At 49.9% G+C, this 16043-nt stretch overlaps 2 protein-coding genes across 4 annotated transcripts; both read left to right on the top strand.

Moving 5' to 3' along the window:
- The first annotated feature begins 417 nt into the window (after positions 1-417).
- On the top strand, positions 418-5710 carry grinab (glutamate receptor, ionotropic, N-methyl D-aspartate-associated protein 1b (glutamate binding)). Of its 2 annotated transcripts, none has more exons than XM_066642762.1 (7): positions 418-602; positions 1628-1923; positions 2230-2342; positions 2517-2717; positions 2813-2941; positions 4217-4360; positions 4628-5708. In XM_066642762.1, exons 2-7 carry the CDS (start codon positions 1641-1643, stop codon positions 4775-4777), a joined length of 1020 nt encoding a protein of 339 aa, XP_066498859.1. In that variant the 5' UTR covers positions 418-602; positions 1628-1640; the 3' UTR covers positions 4778-5708. The 2 variants fall into 2 exon arrangements, with proteins under 2 accessions (XP_066498859.1, XP_066498866.1); XM_066642769.1 differs by having other exon boundaries at positions 419-565; positions 4628-5710.
- Positions 5711-5872: 162 nt separating this feature from the next.
- On the top strand, positions 5873-15622 carry LOC136665187 (speriolin-like protein). Of its 2 annotated transcripts, XM_066642780.1 has the most exons (4): positions 5873-6038; positions 7497-7712; positions 7920-8044; positions 14788-15622. In XM_066642780.1, the coding sequence occupies exons 1-4, from the start codon at positions 5873-5875 to the stop codon at positions 15118-15120; spliced, it is 840 nt and encodes a 279-aa protein (XP_066498877.1). In that variant the 3' UTR covers positions 15121-15622. The 2 variants fall into 2 exon arrangements, with proteins under 2 accessions (XP_066498877.1, XP_066498883.1); XM_066642786.1 differs by lacking the exon at positions 7497-7712.
- Positions 15623-16043: the final 421 nt, after the last annotated feature.

Genomic DNA, 16043 nt, shown 5'->3' with positions numbered 1-16043 from the left:
CTTTTAAAACTGGGGGGGATCATATTATAATAGAAAAGAGAGGGGTAGAGAAGTTATAAGGAGCAGTGGAATACTTGTGCAGCTAGCTCCCATCCTTTGTGTGTGTGTGTGTGTCGTCTCTAGGACTCTACGCATGTACCAATGAGAACAGGTGGAGAATGCCTGACGTGTATGAGCAGGATGTAGGCAGTAGACTGTCCAAATATTTCATATATTTTTATCAAATTATTTAATTTATTGATCCCTATCGGAATCTAAATAAAATTATTTTTTTTAAAAGTATAACAAACAATTCCAGGTTTATTGAACACGTAGAGCACCGAACTCCCCTATGTAGTGCACTAGAAGGGAGCAGAGAGCTTGGAGTTAGGGTTTGGGACACACTCACACACTTCTCCTGCGTTTCCGCTAGAGGTCGTCGTTTAGCGCATTGTGGCGCCTCCGCAGAGAGACGCTGCCTTTTTTATCAACATTCAGAATCGGGTTGCTTTTAATTTCGGTTTAAAGTGAAGGACGTCTCGGTTCTGTTCGGGATCCGCACAAAAAGAGAGGGAGAGGACGAGCAGTAAGTTGTTCCCCTAAGAACGCCGTTCCTGAACGAGGTGAACTGCTATTTTTCTCGAATTTCTAGGTTGTGTTTTTTTACCTTATTGTCGTGATGCTAAGCTCAGGCCACGGCTTCGGTTTAATGCGATTTAGGCCTAAATTTAACCACTTTTACAGCTTAAAATGTCTTTTTTACGTGACATAAACGTCTAGGATGAGTTTAGGAGTAGTCTGGACGTATAACGATGTTTTGTTTAATAAGCTGTGTACATTCCCCGTGAAACAGTGTTGGTTTAACGTTCCTGTGTTTCTCTGTGAAATTTAAACCAGGCGCTTGGGTTTTCACAGGTAGCTAACGGCATCGTGTTTCAGGTCTCTTTTGTGCGGTTCATACCCTTTTTTCTCCTTTTTAAAGTCCCTCCGGGGGGGGATTATGTGCTTAAAACAGTCATTTATTCGTTAGATTCTCGGAGAAAGGCTTATGTTGTGAAAAAAATGTGTATCTTGCTGTTTTTGTGTTGTTACAAAGACAAATTAATTTTTAAATAATTACCAACTGAATTTCCCGCTTTTATAAAGGGGTTATAAAGCAGATTTCAGTCTTTAGGATTGTGTGGATGAGGCACAAATCTCTTCCGAGCTCAGAGCCGCAGAGTCTTAAGGCGCCGGGCGGGTTGTTTGTGTCGGAGAGATTAAGAGGCGTGTGGAGGATGGTGCTGTGGAATGGAAATATGCAAGATTTTCTGCCCAGTGTTATTCCCCTTATTCTGGGATCTGAGGGTTTTCCCCACCCCCCTGTGTGTGTGTGTGTGTGTGTGTGTGTATGTATTTATGTATGTATATATATGTGTATGTGTGTGTGTGTGTGTGTGTGTGTGTACGTATTTATGTATGTATATATATGTGTATGTGTGTGTGTGTGTGTGTACGTATTTATGTATGTATATATATGTGTATGTGTGTGTGTGTGTGTGTGTGTGTGTGTACGTATTTATGTATGTATATATATGTGTATGTGTGTGTGTGTGAGAGAGAGAGAGATTATTAATCTTCTTGTGTTTGTTGTTGTTTTTGGACACAGGCCCCAGACGACAATGGCGCAGGACAAGAGCGGCTACGTCCCAATAACAGACCACAGCCCCCAGCAGGGCTCTGGCTTCGGGCAGCCCAATCCTGCGGGATTCGTCATTCCTCCTCCGGACTATTCGGGAATGCCGATGGGTCCCGGCGCTCCTGGGGGGCTTCCCTTCCCTCCTCCAGGAGCGTTCGGACCCGGGTACGGACAGGGGCCACCGGGATTCCCTCAGACTCCTTTTCCACACATGGGGCCCTACGGCCAGCCGAACGACAAGGGCCCGTATCAGTACCAGCCCAGCGGTGAGTTTCACACAACAGGGGCATCAGCAGAGATTCAGGGGTAGGTGACGTGGAGGTGGGGATGTTTGGAGGGGCAGTTGAGGGAAAATGGACAGGCAGTGTTGGGTGTTTGGGTGGGGGATGTTGGGGGATATATAAAGGGGCGGTTGGGGTGTTTGGAGGGGTATTTGGTTTAGAGACGAGGGTGGGGGGATGATGAGAGTTGTTTGGAAGGGCAGTTTGACAGGAATGTGGGGTAGTTGGTGGGTGTTTGAAGTGATGTGATGGCAGTTGTTGCATTGTAACCGTTCTATTTTGTTGAACCAGATCCGACAAATGTTCCGTACCAGAGCAACGACCCCCCACCATCTTACGACCACGAGGACATCATCATCTCGGGGTTAGACGACAAGTCCATCAGACGAGCCTTTATTCGCAAGGTAACTCCGTGTGAGGAAAGTTTTTTCGTACAGAATTACACAGTAAAATGTGTGAGGTGTGCATTCAAATTCGTGTGTCGTGACACCACACGTTTGCCCTGTCGTCGACCCTCTGTGGAGCTTCTGTGGAGTGTTATAAGAGTCCTCCTGACCTTCCCACGCTTCTGGTTCCAGGTGTTTCTGGTTCTGACTGCGCAGCTGGCCGTCACCTTCTCCTTCGTGGCTCTCTTCACCTTCGAGAAGAACGTCAAAAAATTCGTGAAAGACAACGTTTGGACCTATTACGTCTCTTATGCTGTGTTTCTGGTTCCACTCATCGCCATCAGCTGCTGCGGAGAGTTCCGCCGTAAACACCCCTGGAACTTGGTGGCGCTGGTGAGCCCTTCACCTCCTCCTCTTTATATATATGAACTTGGACTTTAAGGTGTAGAAAGACGTTATTTTGAGTTGTGTGTGTGGTTTTTTTTCAGTCTGTGCTGACCCTGAGCATGTCCTACATGACGGGGATGATCGCCAGCTTCTACGACACTGAGACGGTGGTGATGGCTGTGGGAATCACTGTCGTTGTGTGTTTCACAGTCGTCATCTTCTCCATGCAGGTCAGTCAGCACTTGGAGGAGCTTTAAATGAACACTATGGAGTATTTCTACCTTAAAATTACAGCTTCTAAATCATTGTAATGCTCCACTAAGCTGTAACAGGACGAATAGAGCCTCTGTGGTGGCTACGCTGGGTGCTCTGCTGGTTTACTGCACTAAGCAACTTCTGAATCATGGGGCGGAGGACGCTCATGAGAAATGGGTAACGCTTAACGGCACATAGCTCACAGGGGGATGGTTGCCTAGCTACAAGAAGAATCTATCGCTATATTCCTGGTGTGGACATTATATGGCAGAGAGCAAAGAGGAGAAAAGACAAAGAGAGAGAGAATGAGTGGCCGTACAAGAGTTAATACTAGACTGAGTTTACACAGTAGAATGATCTGGAACAAACCTGGAGCAGTAAAGTATTTGTTGCCCTTTTGTAATGTGTTGCGGTGCTAGTTGGTGATGGTTTTGTTGACGGAAGTGTTGTAATCCGTTTTTGAGAGTCACTGAGCAGTGAGCCTGGGTTAGCGGCTGCTAGCTTTAGCCGGATTAGCTCAATTGTTCGCATTAGACTCTGGTAGTAAGTGCTTTTCTCCGGTTGCTGTGTGGATTAAACGACTGAAGTTACACTTTGTGTCGGTGGAACCCACGCTTTGTTGAGGACAGTGTTATAATCCGGTTTTGAGAGCTATGGATGAACAAGGGCGAGTGCTAGCGCCTGCTAACTTTAGCCGAATTAGCTCAGTTTTTAGCATTGGTCATCGATTCTGGTAATAAGTTATTTACTGTTTTTATGAAAAAAAAAAAGCCTTGTTTTTCAGACAGTTTTTTATAGTCATCTGTGTTATTGTCAGGGAGTGGATTATGATGTGTCCGGAGGATTTACAGAGTTCACAGTGAAAAATTGTTCTAATTAGAACAGTGAATATAGTTTTATGAAAAGTGTGTGTGTGTGAGAGAGAAAGAGACAGACAGACAGAGAGAGAGACACACACACAGAGAGACAAAGACGGAGAGAGATTCGTGTACAGTACGTCATGTCTGAATGTCTTTAGTTGGTCCAGTATTTTGTTGTTTAGAATACGCCATGATTGTGGTCCACACTGATGGACACGTGATGGAGTGAGAGATGGTGTGTGTGAGAAGTAGAGTTAGTAAGGTGTGTGTCCTGAATGCCGTAGGAGAGCGTGCTCTTTTCCTGGTGACGAAGGTTGATTTCACACTCTTTTATCACCCACTTGCTGATTATAAATTGAAATCCTGTCCTGATGGTTGTCTCCTCTACAGAGTAAATATGACTTCACTTCCTGTATGGGGGTCCTGTTCGTGTGCGTGATCGTGCTGTTCGTCTTCGGGATCCTCTGCATCTTCATCAGGAACAGGATAATGGACATTGTTTACGCCTCGCTGGGTGCCCTGGTCTTCACCTGCGTAAGAACCGCCTTTAAACAGCCTTTATCTGTTCCTTACACCAGACGCACCGAGGGAGGAAACCACAGATCAGGAATAAACCAGTTTATGCTCCATAGAGCGGGTCCCTCACTTGGGGGTGGGGTAGTGTCGGTGTGACAGCTGTGTCACGTGACGTGAAGTGTGATCATCGTTGACAGTATTTGATTATTAAGGGATTTATGTTTTTTAATTCTATCCACGAATACTTAATAAATAAATAAATAAATATCATTTGTTTGTTTACAGTTCCTGGCCGTGGACACTCAGCTGCTCCTGGGGAACAAGAAGCTGGCTCTGAGTCCTGAGGAGTACGTTTTCGGAGCGCTCAACCTCTACCTGGACATCATCAACATCTTCCTGTACATCCTGCAGATCGTGGGCAGGAGCCGTAACTGAGGCAGAGAGGGAGAAGGTCACGTGTAAAGTCCCTGTATAAGCCTTAGTTTATTCCTGGAAAGAAACGGCTCTCGGTTCCACACTCTGTGATTTTAAGCACGCTTTTCAAACCTGTTCCTTTTTAAAAATATAATAAATAAATCACCTGAATCGTCTACGATTCAAAAATCTAAAGCTTCAAATCGACACTCGGAGTCTGAGCAGGCGACCGATCACACGTCCTAAAAATCACAGAGTCTCCCTTTAGGAAGAGTGTGTTCCATTTCTCCAACTGTAATCGCTGCTTATTCTGTAAATATAGACACGACTAATACTATTTTTCTCGTTATATTTGAGTTCGTTTCTGTTGCGATTTTGTTTTTCTTTGAGTTCGGTGCGAAACAAATGAAGTGAAGCTAAAACGCACTCATTCGCTCTTTATTCACTAACGATAGTGTCACACTGTACGTCCAAAAGTTTGTAGACCGTGGTGTGTCCTCCATCCTCCACTCCGGTGGAAAGGCTTTTGCCTCGAAGCTGGAACATTGCTGTGAAGATTTGATTGCATTCACGCTTAAACGTAAATGATATTAGCTATTTATGGTGGATGGTTGATGATCTCTGGATCGTAAACATGACTCCGACTCCTCGGCCCAGGGCTGGAGGTTTTAACCCCTCGAGGGCAGGGGCGACACTGGGCGCAGGGACTTCAGGGTCATGTGCAGCTGTACTCATTGATAATGTAATCATTGTAAACCGTCTACAAGCTGTTGGAATTCAGTGAAGGTCTGCTGTGTGTTGCATTATTGTTTGACTGATTTTTGACACATGGTTTTAGTTCTGTTGAACTGCTGTAGTTTTAGAGATTGAGATGAGTGTTTGAAGAGTTCCACACGACGCGGGAGGGGAGCTACACTCTGAACCTGTATCTGGTAAAAAGCGAGGAATAAAAATGTATTTTGGCATCTGCCAAGATTTAACCGGAGTTGTTGAGTTTACTTGAGAACGGGGAGAGGGGCGTGTCTCTTACAGAACTGTGGGCATTGTGACATCACAGCCGTGTGTTTTCTGAAACCAGCTCGTGTCCTCCTTGCGTCATCACTCGTCACCGTCCCAATGGAGCAGAACAAAGACGCGCTGCGAGTTCAGAACGAAACCCTTCGGCGTGAAGTGGTCGACCTCAGACACGTGCTAAATTTGATGAAGGAAAACATGGAGCTTCGTGCTGGATTGCAGAGCTTGTCGATGGCCAATGAGAGAGCAGGAAACTCGGGCGGGGCGGGTGAGTGTCAACACCGAGCTACCAGCACTGGAAATGTATTACAGCCTAAAAATAACAGCTCAAAACCACCATGGTGCTTAAAAAATACAAAAATCTGGTTAGCGCACTACATAGGGAACGAGGAAATGATTTGAAACACACCCACACACAATCACTGAGGCTTAACCGAACCCTTTACCTGATGTTACAGTGGTCACTTTCACCATGCGTTCCTATTCGTTCCCTCATTATCAGCTGCTGGAGTCTGAGCTGAGCACAGCACTGATAACACCTCTGTTCTAGTGTGAAGTGTAGAGAACATTGTGATGAACAGAACCAGGTGTCTTCAACAGATCCGTTGACTTCCACACTTCTAAAGAGCTGTATATGAATGAATGATGATGGGGAAGAGTGGGAAGGTTACACCAATGTGTTTTAGGATTGAACTATGGTCAGATGTCAGCTGTGTGTCGCCTACTGCTGTGGTTCTCAGTCCTCCACCCAACGAACCCCCAACAACACATGATCCGAACTGAGAAGTTAGGAGAAAACCACGCCGAGCAGCACAGAGGCCCCCGGGACAGGGCTGAGACACTGCTGTACTGTCCTCACGTTTTGTGAGAGGCTTTTAGAGGACGACGTTTGGCTCCATTCACCTGCGTTTAATCTGGAAGTTTGTAAAGAACGGAGCAGTTCGCACCCAACCAGTCTCACTCCATCTTAATCCTTTACTTATTAAGATTGTTTAAATCTGTGGAATGAGCCCAGGGCCTTAGTTCACATTCACACAGCAGCAGAGACCTCACTTTCTGTTTTCTGTAACATCCCAAAGAAAAAAAAAAACACACTGAACACTGAATGGCTGCTCTGTGTCGCTGTGAAGACCCTGTAGATCTTTCAGAGTTGTAGTACCTTCCTTAAATGAGAAACATGAATACATTAACCACAGTAATGCACTGCCTTAGTCACAGAACAGTGCTCGTGCTTTAAGGCACCTCCACCCAGAGCAGAGCAGAGAATAAACAAAGCAAGTGTTGTTTTAAACAAAGGAAATGCTCTTAAAAAGCTGTTACAGAAACAGGCCTTAAATAAACCGTCTAAATATTGTGCAGGGGTCCAAGCTTCACCAAGAGCCTATCACCGAGAAATCACAGTTCAGTCTCCAGATGTCTCATGTCTGAGGCTGGGAGTCCTTGTGAGAAGGGCCAGTCTCACTCTCTGGGTGAGAGGAACTGTCCTCTGTCTCCCCTCGTCGCAGTGAGCACAGCGTGAGCCAGCACAGGCGTCTCGGCTGATGTGACAGGTCTGGGCACTGGGGGTTCTCCTCCAGAGTGTTGAGCTGTCCGGTGACATTACTTTTGCAGAAGTTCAAAAAGATACAGTGGCTGGCTGAACATGATCAACCAATTTCCCAAGACTGAGGGCACTGTGTGTGAAAGAAATAAAACAAAATTCCATTTCCATCGTGTTTTTCTCCAGTTTCTTTCCAAAATGACAGTGTGAAGAAGACAAGGGTCCAGCAGCTGGACTCTGTAAATGAGAGTACTTTCAGACACGGCCTCCTAAAAAACAGTCACCGCACTTCGTCCCGTCTCAGCCTCCTCACTGAGAAACACACCCCCCACACAGTAAACACCACTCTGCATCCTCGCACTGAGACGAAAAACGGCTCCCTTGCCCCACCCTCCGGCAAAGGTCAGTTATACACCGCCCACAGGAAAGTCTGATATTCTTCTATTAGGAAAATATAAAAACATATGCAGTTATACACACAGTTTCCTCATATTTTTACATAATATCTGTAATTCCGAGAACATAAAATATAAAAATTCACACCATTTATACAATAAGCACCCGCCCACACTTGTTTGTGTTCCCCAAACTCTAAACTCCTGCCCCCAGATTCTGAGCGGCTGCTGGGAGAAGTTGCGTTTCAGCTGGACCGGAGGATCCTCTCTTATGTCTTCCAGAACCAGTCCAGACTCTACGGCTTCACAGTGCTCAACATCCCAGACAAGATCATACAGGTGAGCTGTGAGTACTATAGTACAGATAGTACAGGAGAGGTTACAGTTAAAGTGTGATGAGAGTACAGGGTGCGTACAGGTCACAGTTGAGGTGGGATGTTAGCACGGGTGCGTACAGGTCACAGTTGAGGTGGGATGTTAGCACGGGTGCGTACAGGTCACAGTTGAGGTGGGATGTTAGCACGGGTGCGTACAGGTCACAGTTAGGGTGGGATGTTAGCACGGTTGCGTACAGGTCACAGTTAGGGTGGGATGTTAGCACGGTTGCGTACAGGTCACAGTTGAGGTGGGATGTTAGCACGGGTGCGTACAGGTCACAGTTGAGGTGGGATGTTAGCACGGGTGCGTACAGGTCACAGTTGAGGTGGGATGTTAGCACGGGTGCGTACAGGTCACAGTTGAGGTGGGATGTTAGCACGGGTGCGTACAGGTCACAGTTGAGGTGGGATGTTAGCACGGTTGCGTACAGGTCACAGTTGAGGTGGGATGTTAGCACGGGTGCGTACAGGTCACAGTTGAGGTGGGATGTTAGCACGGGTGCGTACAGGTCACAGTTGAGGTGGGATGTAAGCACGGGTGCGTACAGGTCACAGTTGAGGTGGGATGTTAGCACGGGTGCGTACAGGTCACAGTTGAGGTGGGATGTTAGCACGGGTGCGTACAGGTCACAGTTAGGGTGGGATGTTAGCACGGGTGCGTACAGGTCACAGTTAAGGTGGGATGTTAGCACGGGTGCGTACAGGTCACAGTTAAGGTGGGATGTTAGCACGGGTGCGTACAGGTCACAGTTGAGGTGGGATGTAAGCACGGGTGCGTACAGGTCACAGTTGAGGTGGGATGTTAGCACGGGTGCGTACAGGTCACAGTTGAGGTGGGATGTTAGCACGGGTGCGTACAGGTCACAGTTAGGGTGGGATGTTAGCACGGGTGCGTACAGGTCACAGTTAAGGTGGGATGTTAGCACGGGTGCGTACAGGTCACAGTTAAGGTGGGATGTTAGCACGGGTGCGTACAGGTCACAGTTGAGGTGGGATGTAAGCACGGGTGCGTACAGGTCACAGTTGAGGTGGGATGTTAGCACGGGTGCGTACAGGTCACAGTTGAGGTGGGATGTTAGCACGGGTGCGTACAGGTCACAGTTGAGGTGGGATGTTAGCACGGGTGCGTACAGGTCACAGTTGAGGTGGGATGTTAGCACGGGTGCGTACAGGTCACTGTTGAGGTGGGATGTTAGCACGGGTGCGTACAGGTCACAGTTGAGGTGGGATGTTAGCACGGGTGCGTACAGGTCACAGTTGAGGTGGGATGTAAGCACGGGTGCGTACAGGTCACAGTTGAGGTGGGATGTTAGCACGGGTGCGTACAGTTCACAGTTGAGGTGGGATGTTAGCACGGGTGCGTACAGGTCACAGTTGAGGTGGGATGTTAGCACGGGTGCGTACAGGTCACAGTTGAGGTGGGATGTTAGCACGGGTGCGTACAGGTCACAGTTAGGGTGGGATGTTAGCACGGGTGCGTACAGGTCACAGTTAAGGTGGGATGTTAGCACGGGTGCGTACAGGTCACAGTTGAGGTGGGATGTTAGCACGGGTGCGTACAGGTCACAGTTTAGGTGGGATGTTAGCACGGTTGCGTACAGGTCACAGTTGAGGTGGGATGTTAGCACGGGTGCGTACAGGTCACAGTTGAGGTGGGATGATAGCACGGGTGCGTACAGGTCACAGTTGAGGTGGGATGTTAGCACGGGTGCGTACAGGTCACAGTTGAGGTGGGATGTTAGCACGGGTGCGTACAGGTCACAGTTGAGGTGGGATGTTAGCACGGGTGCGTACAGGTCACAGTTGAGGTGGGATGTTAGCACGGGTGCGTACAGGTCACAGTTGAGGTGGGATGTTAGCACGGGTGCGTACAGGTCACAGTTGAGGTGGGATGTTAGCACGGGTGCGTACAGGTCACAGTTGAGGTGGGATGTAAGCACGGGTGCGTACAGGTCACAGTTGAGGTGGGATGTTAGCACGGGTGCGTACAGGTCACAGTTGAGGTGGGATGTAAGCACGGGTGCGTACAGGTCACAGTTAGGGTGGGATGTTAGCACGGTTGCGTACAGGTCACAGTTGAGGTGGGATGTTAGCACGGGTGCGTACAGGTCACAGTTGAGGTGGGATGTAAGCACGGGTGCGTACAGGTCACAGTTGAGGTGGGATGTTAGCACGGGTGCGTACAGGTCACAGTTGAGGTGGGATGTAAGCACGGGTGCGTACAGGTCACAGTTGAGGTGGGATGTTAGCACGGGTGCGTACAGTTCACAGTTGAGGTGGGATGTTAGCACGGGTGCGTACAGGTCACAGTTGAGGTGGGATGTTAGCACGGGTGCGTACAGGTCACAGTTGAGGTGGGATGTTAGCACGGGTGCGTACAGGTCACAGTTGAGGTGGGATGTTAGCACGGGTGCGTACAGGTCACAGTTGAGGTGGGATGTTAGCACGGGTGCGTACAGGTCACAGTTGAGGTGGGATGTAAGCACGGGTGCGTACAGGTCACAGTTGAGGTGGGATGTTAGCACGGGTGCGTACAGGTCACAGTTGAGGTGGGATGTAAGCACGGGTGCGTACAGGTCACAGTTGAGGTGGGATGTTAGCACGGGTGCGTACAGGTCACAGTTGAGGTGGGATGTAAGCACGGGTGCGTACAGGTCACAGTTGAGGTGGGATGTTAGCACGGGTGCGTACAGTTCACAGTTGAGGTGGGATGTTAGCACGGGTGCGTACAGGTCACAGTTGAGGTGGGATGTTAGCACGGGTGCGTACAGGTCACAGTTGAGGTGGGATGTTAGCACGGGTGCGTACAGGTCACAGTTGAGGTGGGATGTTAGCACGGGTGCGTACAGGTCACAGTTGAGGTGGGATGTTAGCACGGGTGCGTACAGGTCACAGTTGAGGTGGGATGTAAGCACGGGTGCGTACAGGTCACAGTTGAGGTGGGATGTTAGCACGGGTGCGTACAGGTCACAGTTGAGGTGGGATGTAAGCACGGGTGCGTACAGGTCACAGTTGAGGTGGGATGTTAGCACGGGTGCGTACAGTTCACAGTTGAGGTGGGATGTTAGCACGGGTGCGTACAGGTCACAGTTGAGGTGGGATGTTAGCACGGGTGCGTACAGGTCACAGTTGAGGTGGGATGTTAGCACGGGTGCGTACAGGTCACAGTTAGGGTGGGATGTTAGCACGGGTGCGTACAGGTCACAGTTAAGGTGGGATGTTAGCACGGGTGCGTACAGGTCACAGTTGAGGTGGGATGTTAGCACGGGTGCGTACAGGTCACAGTTGAGGTGGGATGTAAGCACGGGTGCGTACAGGTCACAGTTGAGGTGGGATGTTAGCACGGGTGCGTACAGGTCACAGTTGAGGTGGGATGTAAGCACGGGTGCGTACAGGTCACAGTTAGGGTGGGATGTTAGCACGGTTGCGTACAGGTCACAGTTGAGGTGGGATGTTAGCACGGGTGCGTACAGGTCACAGTTGAGGTGGGATGTTAGCACGGGTGCGTACAGGTCACAGTTGAGGTGGGATGTTAGCACGGGTGCGTACAGGTCACAGTTGAGGTGGGATGTTAGCACGGGTGCGTACAGGTCACTGTTGAGGTGGGATGTTAGCACGGGTGCGTACAGGTCACAGTTGAGGTGGGATGTTAGCACGGGTGCGTACAGGTCACAGTTAGGGTGGGATGTTAGCACGGTTGCGTACAGGTCACAGTTGAGGTGGGATGTTAGCACGGGTGCGTACAGGTCACAGTTGAGGTGGGATGTTAGCACGGGTGCGTACAGGTCACAGTTGAGGTGGGATGTTAGCACGGGTGCGTACAGGTCACAGTTGAGGTGGGATGTTAGCACGGGTGCGTACAGGTCACAGTTGAGGTGGGATGTTAGCACGGGTGCGTACAGGTCACAGTTGAGGTGGGATGTAAGCACGGGTGCGTACAGGTCACAGTTGAGGTGGGATGTTAGCACGGGTGCGTACAGGTCACAGTTGAGGTGGGATGTAAGCACGGGTGCGTACAGGTCACAGTTGAGGTGGGATGTTAGCACGGGTGCGTACAGTTCACAGTTGAGGTGGGATGTTAGCACGGGTGCGTACAGGTCACAGTTGAGGTGGGATGTTAGCACGGGTGCGTACAGGTCACAGTTGAGGTGGGATGTTAGCACGGGTGCGTACAGGTCACAGTTAGGGTGGGATGTTAGCACGGGTGCGTACAGGTCACAGTTAGGGTGGGATGTTAGCACGGGTGCGTACAGGTCACAGTTGAGGTGGGATGTTAGCACGGGTGCGTACAGGTCACAGTTAAGGTGGGATGTTAGCACGGGTGCGTACAGGTCACAGTTGAGGTGGGATGTTAGCACGGGTGCGTACAGGTCACAGTTGAGGTGGGATGTAAGCACGGGTGCGTACAGGTCACAGTTGAGGTGGGATGTTAGCACGGGTGCGTACAGGTCACAGTTAAGGTGGGATGTTAGCACGGGTGCGTACAGGTCACAGTTGAGGTGGGATGTTAGCACGGGTGCGTACAGGTCACAGTTGAGGTGGGATGTAAGCACGGGTGCGTACAGGTCACAGTTGAGGTGGGATGTTAGCACGGGTGCGTACAGGTCACAGTTGAGGTGGGATGTAAGCACGGGTGCGTACAGGTCACAGTTAGGGTGGGATGTTAGCACGGTTGCGTACAGGTCACAGTTGAGGTGGGATGTTAGCACGGGTGCGTACAGGTCACAGTTGAGGTGGGATGTTAGCACGGGTGCGTACAGGTCACAGTTGAGGTGGGATGTTAGCACGGGTGCGTACAGGTCACTGTTGAGGTGGGATGTTAGCACGGGTGCGTACAGGTCACAGTTGAGGTGGGATGTTAGCACGGGTGCGTACAGGTCACAGTTAGGGTGGGATGTTAGCACGGTTGCGTACAGGTCACAGTTGAGGTGGGATGTTAGCACGGGTGCGTACAGGTCACAGTTGAGGTGGGATGATAGCACGGGTGCGTACAGGTCACAGTTGAGGTGGGATGTTAGCACGGGTGCGTACAGGTCACAGTTGAGGTGGGATGTTAGCACGGGTGCGTACAGGTCACAGTTGAGGTGGGATGTTAGCACGGGTGCGTACAGGTCACTGTTGAGGTGGGATGTTAGCACGGGTGCGTACAGGTCACAGTTGAGGTGGGATGTTAGCACGGGTGCGTACAGGTCACAGTTAGGGTGGGATGTTAGCACGGTTGCGTACAGGTCACAGTTGAGGTGGGATGTTAGCACGGGTGCGTACAGGTCACAGTTGAGGTGGGATGATAGCACGGGTGCGTACAGGTCACAGTTGAGGTGGGATGTTAGCACGGGTGCGTACAGGTCACAGTTGAGGTGGGATGTTAGCACGGGTGCGTACAGGTCACAGTTGAGGTGGGATGTTAGCACGGGTGCGTACAGGTCACAGTTGAGGTGGGATGTTAGCACGGGTGCGTACAGGTCACAGTTGAGGTGGGATGATAGCACGGGTGCGTACAGGTCACAGTTGAGGTGGGATGTTAGCACGGGTGCGTACAGGTCACAGTTGAGGTGGGATGTTAGCACGGGTGCGTACAGGTCACAGTTGAGGTGGGATGTTAGCACGGGTGCGTACAGGTCACTGTTGAGGTGGGATGTTAGCACGGGTGCGTACAGGTCACAGTTGAGGTGGGATGTTAGCACGGGTGCGTACAGGTCACAGTTAGGGTGGGATGTTAGCACGGTTGCGTACAGGTCACAGTTGAGGTGGGATGTTAGCACGGGTGCGTACAGGTCACAGTTGAGGTGGGATGATAGCACGGGTGCGTACAGGTCACAGTTGAGGTGGGATGTTAGCACGGGTGCGTACAGGTCACAGTTGAGGTGGGATGTTAGCACGGGTGCGTACAGGTCACAGTTGAGGTGGGATGTTAGCACGGGTGCGTACAGGTCACAGTTGAGGTGGGATGTTAGCACGGGTGCGTACAGGTCACAGTTGAGGTGGGATGTTAGCACGGGTGCGTACAGGTCACAGTGCAGTTGAGCTTGTCATAGGTGAGTTGTCGTCACAGTAGTGGTCATAGTACAGGTGAGCAGGAAGTATAAGGCCTAGTACATGGGGACTTTTACCACAGGTCATAGTACATGAGGGTGTAGTAAAAGCCTGCAGCGAGTCCTAAGAGCAGTCAGGGGTTTGTTGTCTGTTTAAAGCTCATATGCAGTGCCTTTTAACCCAGTATTAATTAAGGGCTTATAACAATTTTGTCTTTTTAAAACGTCTGGTGAAGGTATGAGGGGTGTACTGTCTTTAAAGAAAGACCTGAATAACCTGGAGCTTTGCTGTAGGAAGTGTGTTGTAAGCCATCAGGATAAAAAAAGAGAAAACCCTTTCCATGACAGGATTTTCCTGTTTTGAACCGACACTCGTCTCACAGCAATCACAAAGGCAGTCACCTTAAGAAGCCTCTAAGGGCGTCTGGGTTTGCTTTTATTCAGTCTAACCATCCTGAATCTGCAAACCTTTCTGGGCTGATGTTTAGCGCTCTGTGAACCTATATGAAGAATCTATAAATAAACCAGTTATAGAGGAATAGATTTTCCTTCACATTCTGGGGTTAAAGGAACAGACAGATGCTCTATAGGCTTTCACACTCCTAATAATGAGTTCAGTAAGATGAGTTCTGGCCACAGTGTTAAACCGATATATATCCATTGTCCTCCACAGGTGTCCACACATCCTCTCACGGGTAAAGTGGACGAGGGGTACAGACGTGAGCTGACTGATCGCTATGTGGATTTAATGGAGCGTTTACGTTCACTGGGCTATCACCTGGTCCTCCATCCTCCTTTCACCGAGTTTATCATCAACACGTACGGCATCCTGAAGCAGAGCCCAGACCAACAGACCGTACGTGAGCTTGGATATGATAACGCTGACCTTCTGAGACGTATCATAATCGACATTGCGCCTTGCAGACTACTAAAAGATCTCCTAATACTCTTCAGCTGTCTCTGCTACATGGCGCGGAGAGATAGAAAACCCCTGTTGCTCTGGTAGAGCTTTTCAGTTCAGTGAACTTTGTCGTTTTGCTTGGCCAAGAAAAATAAAGCAGAGAGATAAAAGGCATGAAGAGAATATGACTCATTTGTTTGTCTTTTTCCAGCCTGCACACTATATGGGGCCCACATAGGCAGCCCAGCAGGTTTGGTCCACGTGTGAAATTTTGATCCTGTACGTATACAGATACCCTCCAGGGTCAGGGATGGGACCAGGACAGTGCCTGGGCTCTAAAACTATCTACCAACCCAACATCTGCACATTTCCTGTTTATATTTTATTTATTTCAGATGGGGGTGGCACAGTGGTGCAGCAGGTAGTGTCACAGTCACACCGCTCCAGGGACCTGGAACTTATGGGTTCAAGACCTGCTCTGGGTGACTGTCGATGGGGAGTGTGGTGTGTTCTCTCTGTGTCTGCGTGGGTTTCCTCCGGGTGACTGTCTGTGAGGAGTGTGGTGTGTTGTCCCTGTGTCTGCGTGGGTTCCCTCCGGGTGACTGTCTGTGAGGAGTGTGGTGTGTTGTCCCTGTGTCTGCGTGGGTTCCCTCCGGGTGACTGTCTGTGAGGAGTGTGGTGTGTTCTCTCTGTGTCTGCGTGGGTTTCCTCCGGGTGACTGTCTGTGAGGAGTGTGGTGTGTTCTCTCTGTGTCTGCGTGGGTTTCCTCCGGGTGACTGTCTGTGAGGAGTGTGGTGTGTTCTCCCTGTGTCTGCGTGGGTTTCCTCTGGGTGACTGTCTGTGAGGAGTGTGGTGTGTTCTCTCTGTGTCTGCGTGGGTTTCCTCCGGGTGACTGTCTGTGAGGAGTGTGGTGTGTTCTCCCTGTGTCTGCGTGGGTTTCCTCCGGGTGACTGTCTGTGAGGAGTGTGGTGTGTTCTCCCTGTGTCTGCGTGGGTTTCCTCTGGGTGACTGTCTGTGAGGAGTGTGGT

The sequence above is a fragment of the Hoplias malabaricus genome, chromosome 1, assembly GCF_029633855.1.
Source record: "Hoplias malabaricus isolate fHopMal1 chromosome 1, fHopMal1.hap1, whole genome shotgun sequence".
NCBI lineage: Eukaryota > Metazoa > Chordata > Actinopteri > Characiformes > Erythrinidae > Hoplias > Hoplias malabaricus.
This window is presented reverse-complemented; position numbering and strand designations above follow the sequence as displayed.

Bases quoted from the DNA above. Each gene is read 5' to 3' on its own strand.
- grinab (XM_066642769.1), top strand. From the start codon at position 1,641: ATGGCGCAGGACAAGAGCGGCTACGTCCCAATAACAGACCACAGCCCC. The intron at 1,924-2,229 runs GTGAGTTTCACA...TTGTTGAACCAG, and splicing joins GTATCAGTACCAGCCCAGCG to ATCCGACAAATGTTCCGTAC. The intron at 4,361-4,627 runs GTAAGAACCGCC...GTTTGTTTACAG, and splicing joins GTGCCCTGGTCTTCACCTGC to TTCCTGGCCGTGGACACTCA.
- LOC136665187 (XM_066642780.1), top strand. From the start codon at position 5,873: ATGGAGCAGAACAAAGACGCGCTGCGAGTTCAGAACGAAACCCTTCGG. The intron at 7,713-7,919 runs GTCAGTTATACA...TCCTGCCCCCAG, and splicing joins TGCCCCACCCTCCGGCAAAG to ATTCTGAGCGGCTGCTGGGA. The intron at 8,045-14,787 runs GTGAGCTGTGAG...TGTCCTCCACAG, and splicing joins TCCCAGACAAGATCATACAG to GTGTCCACACATCCTCTCAC.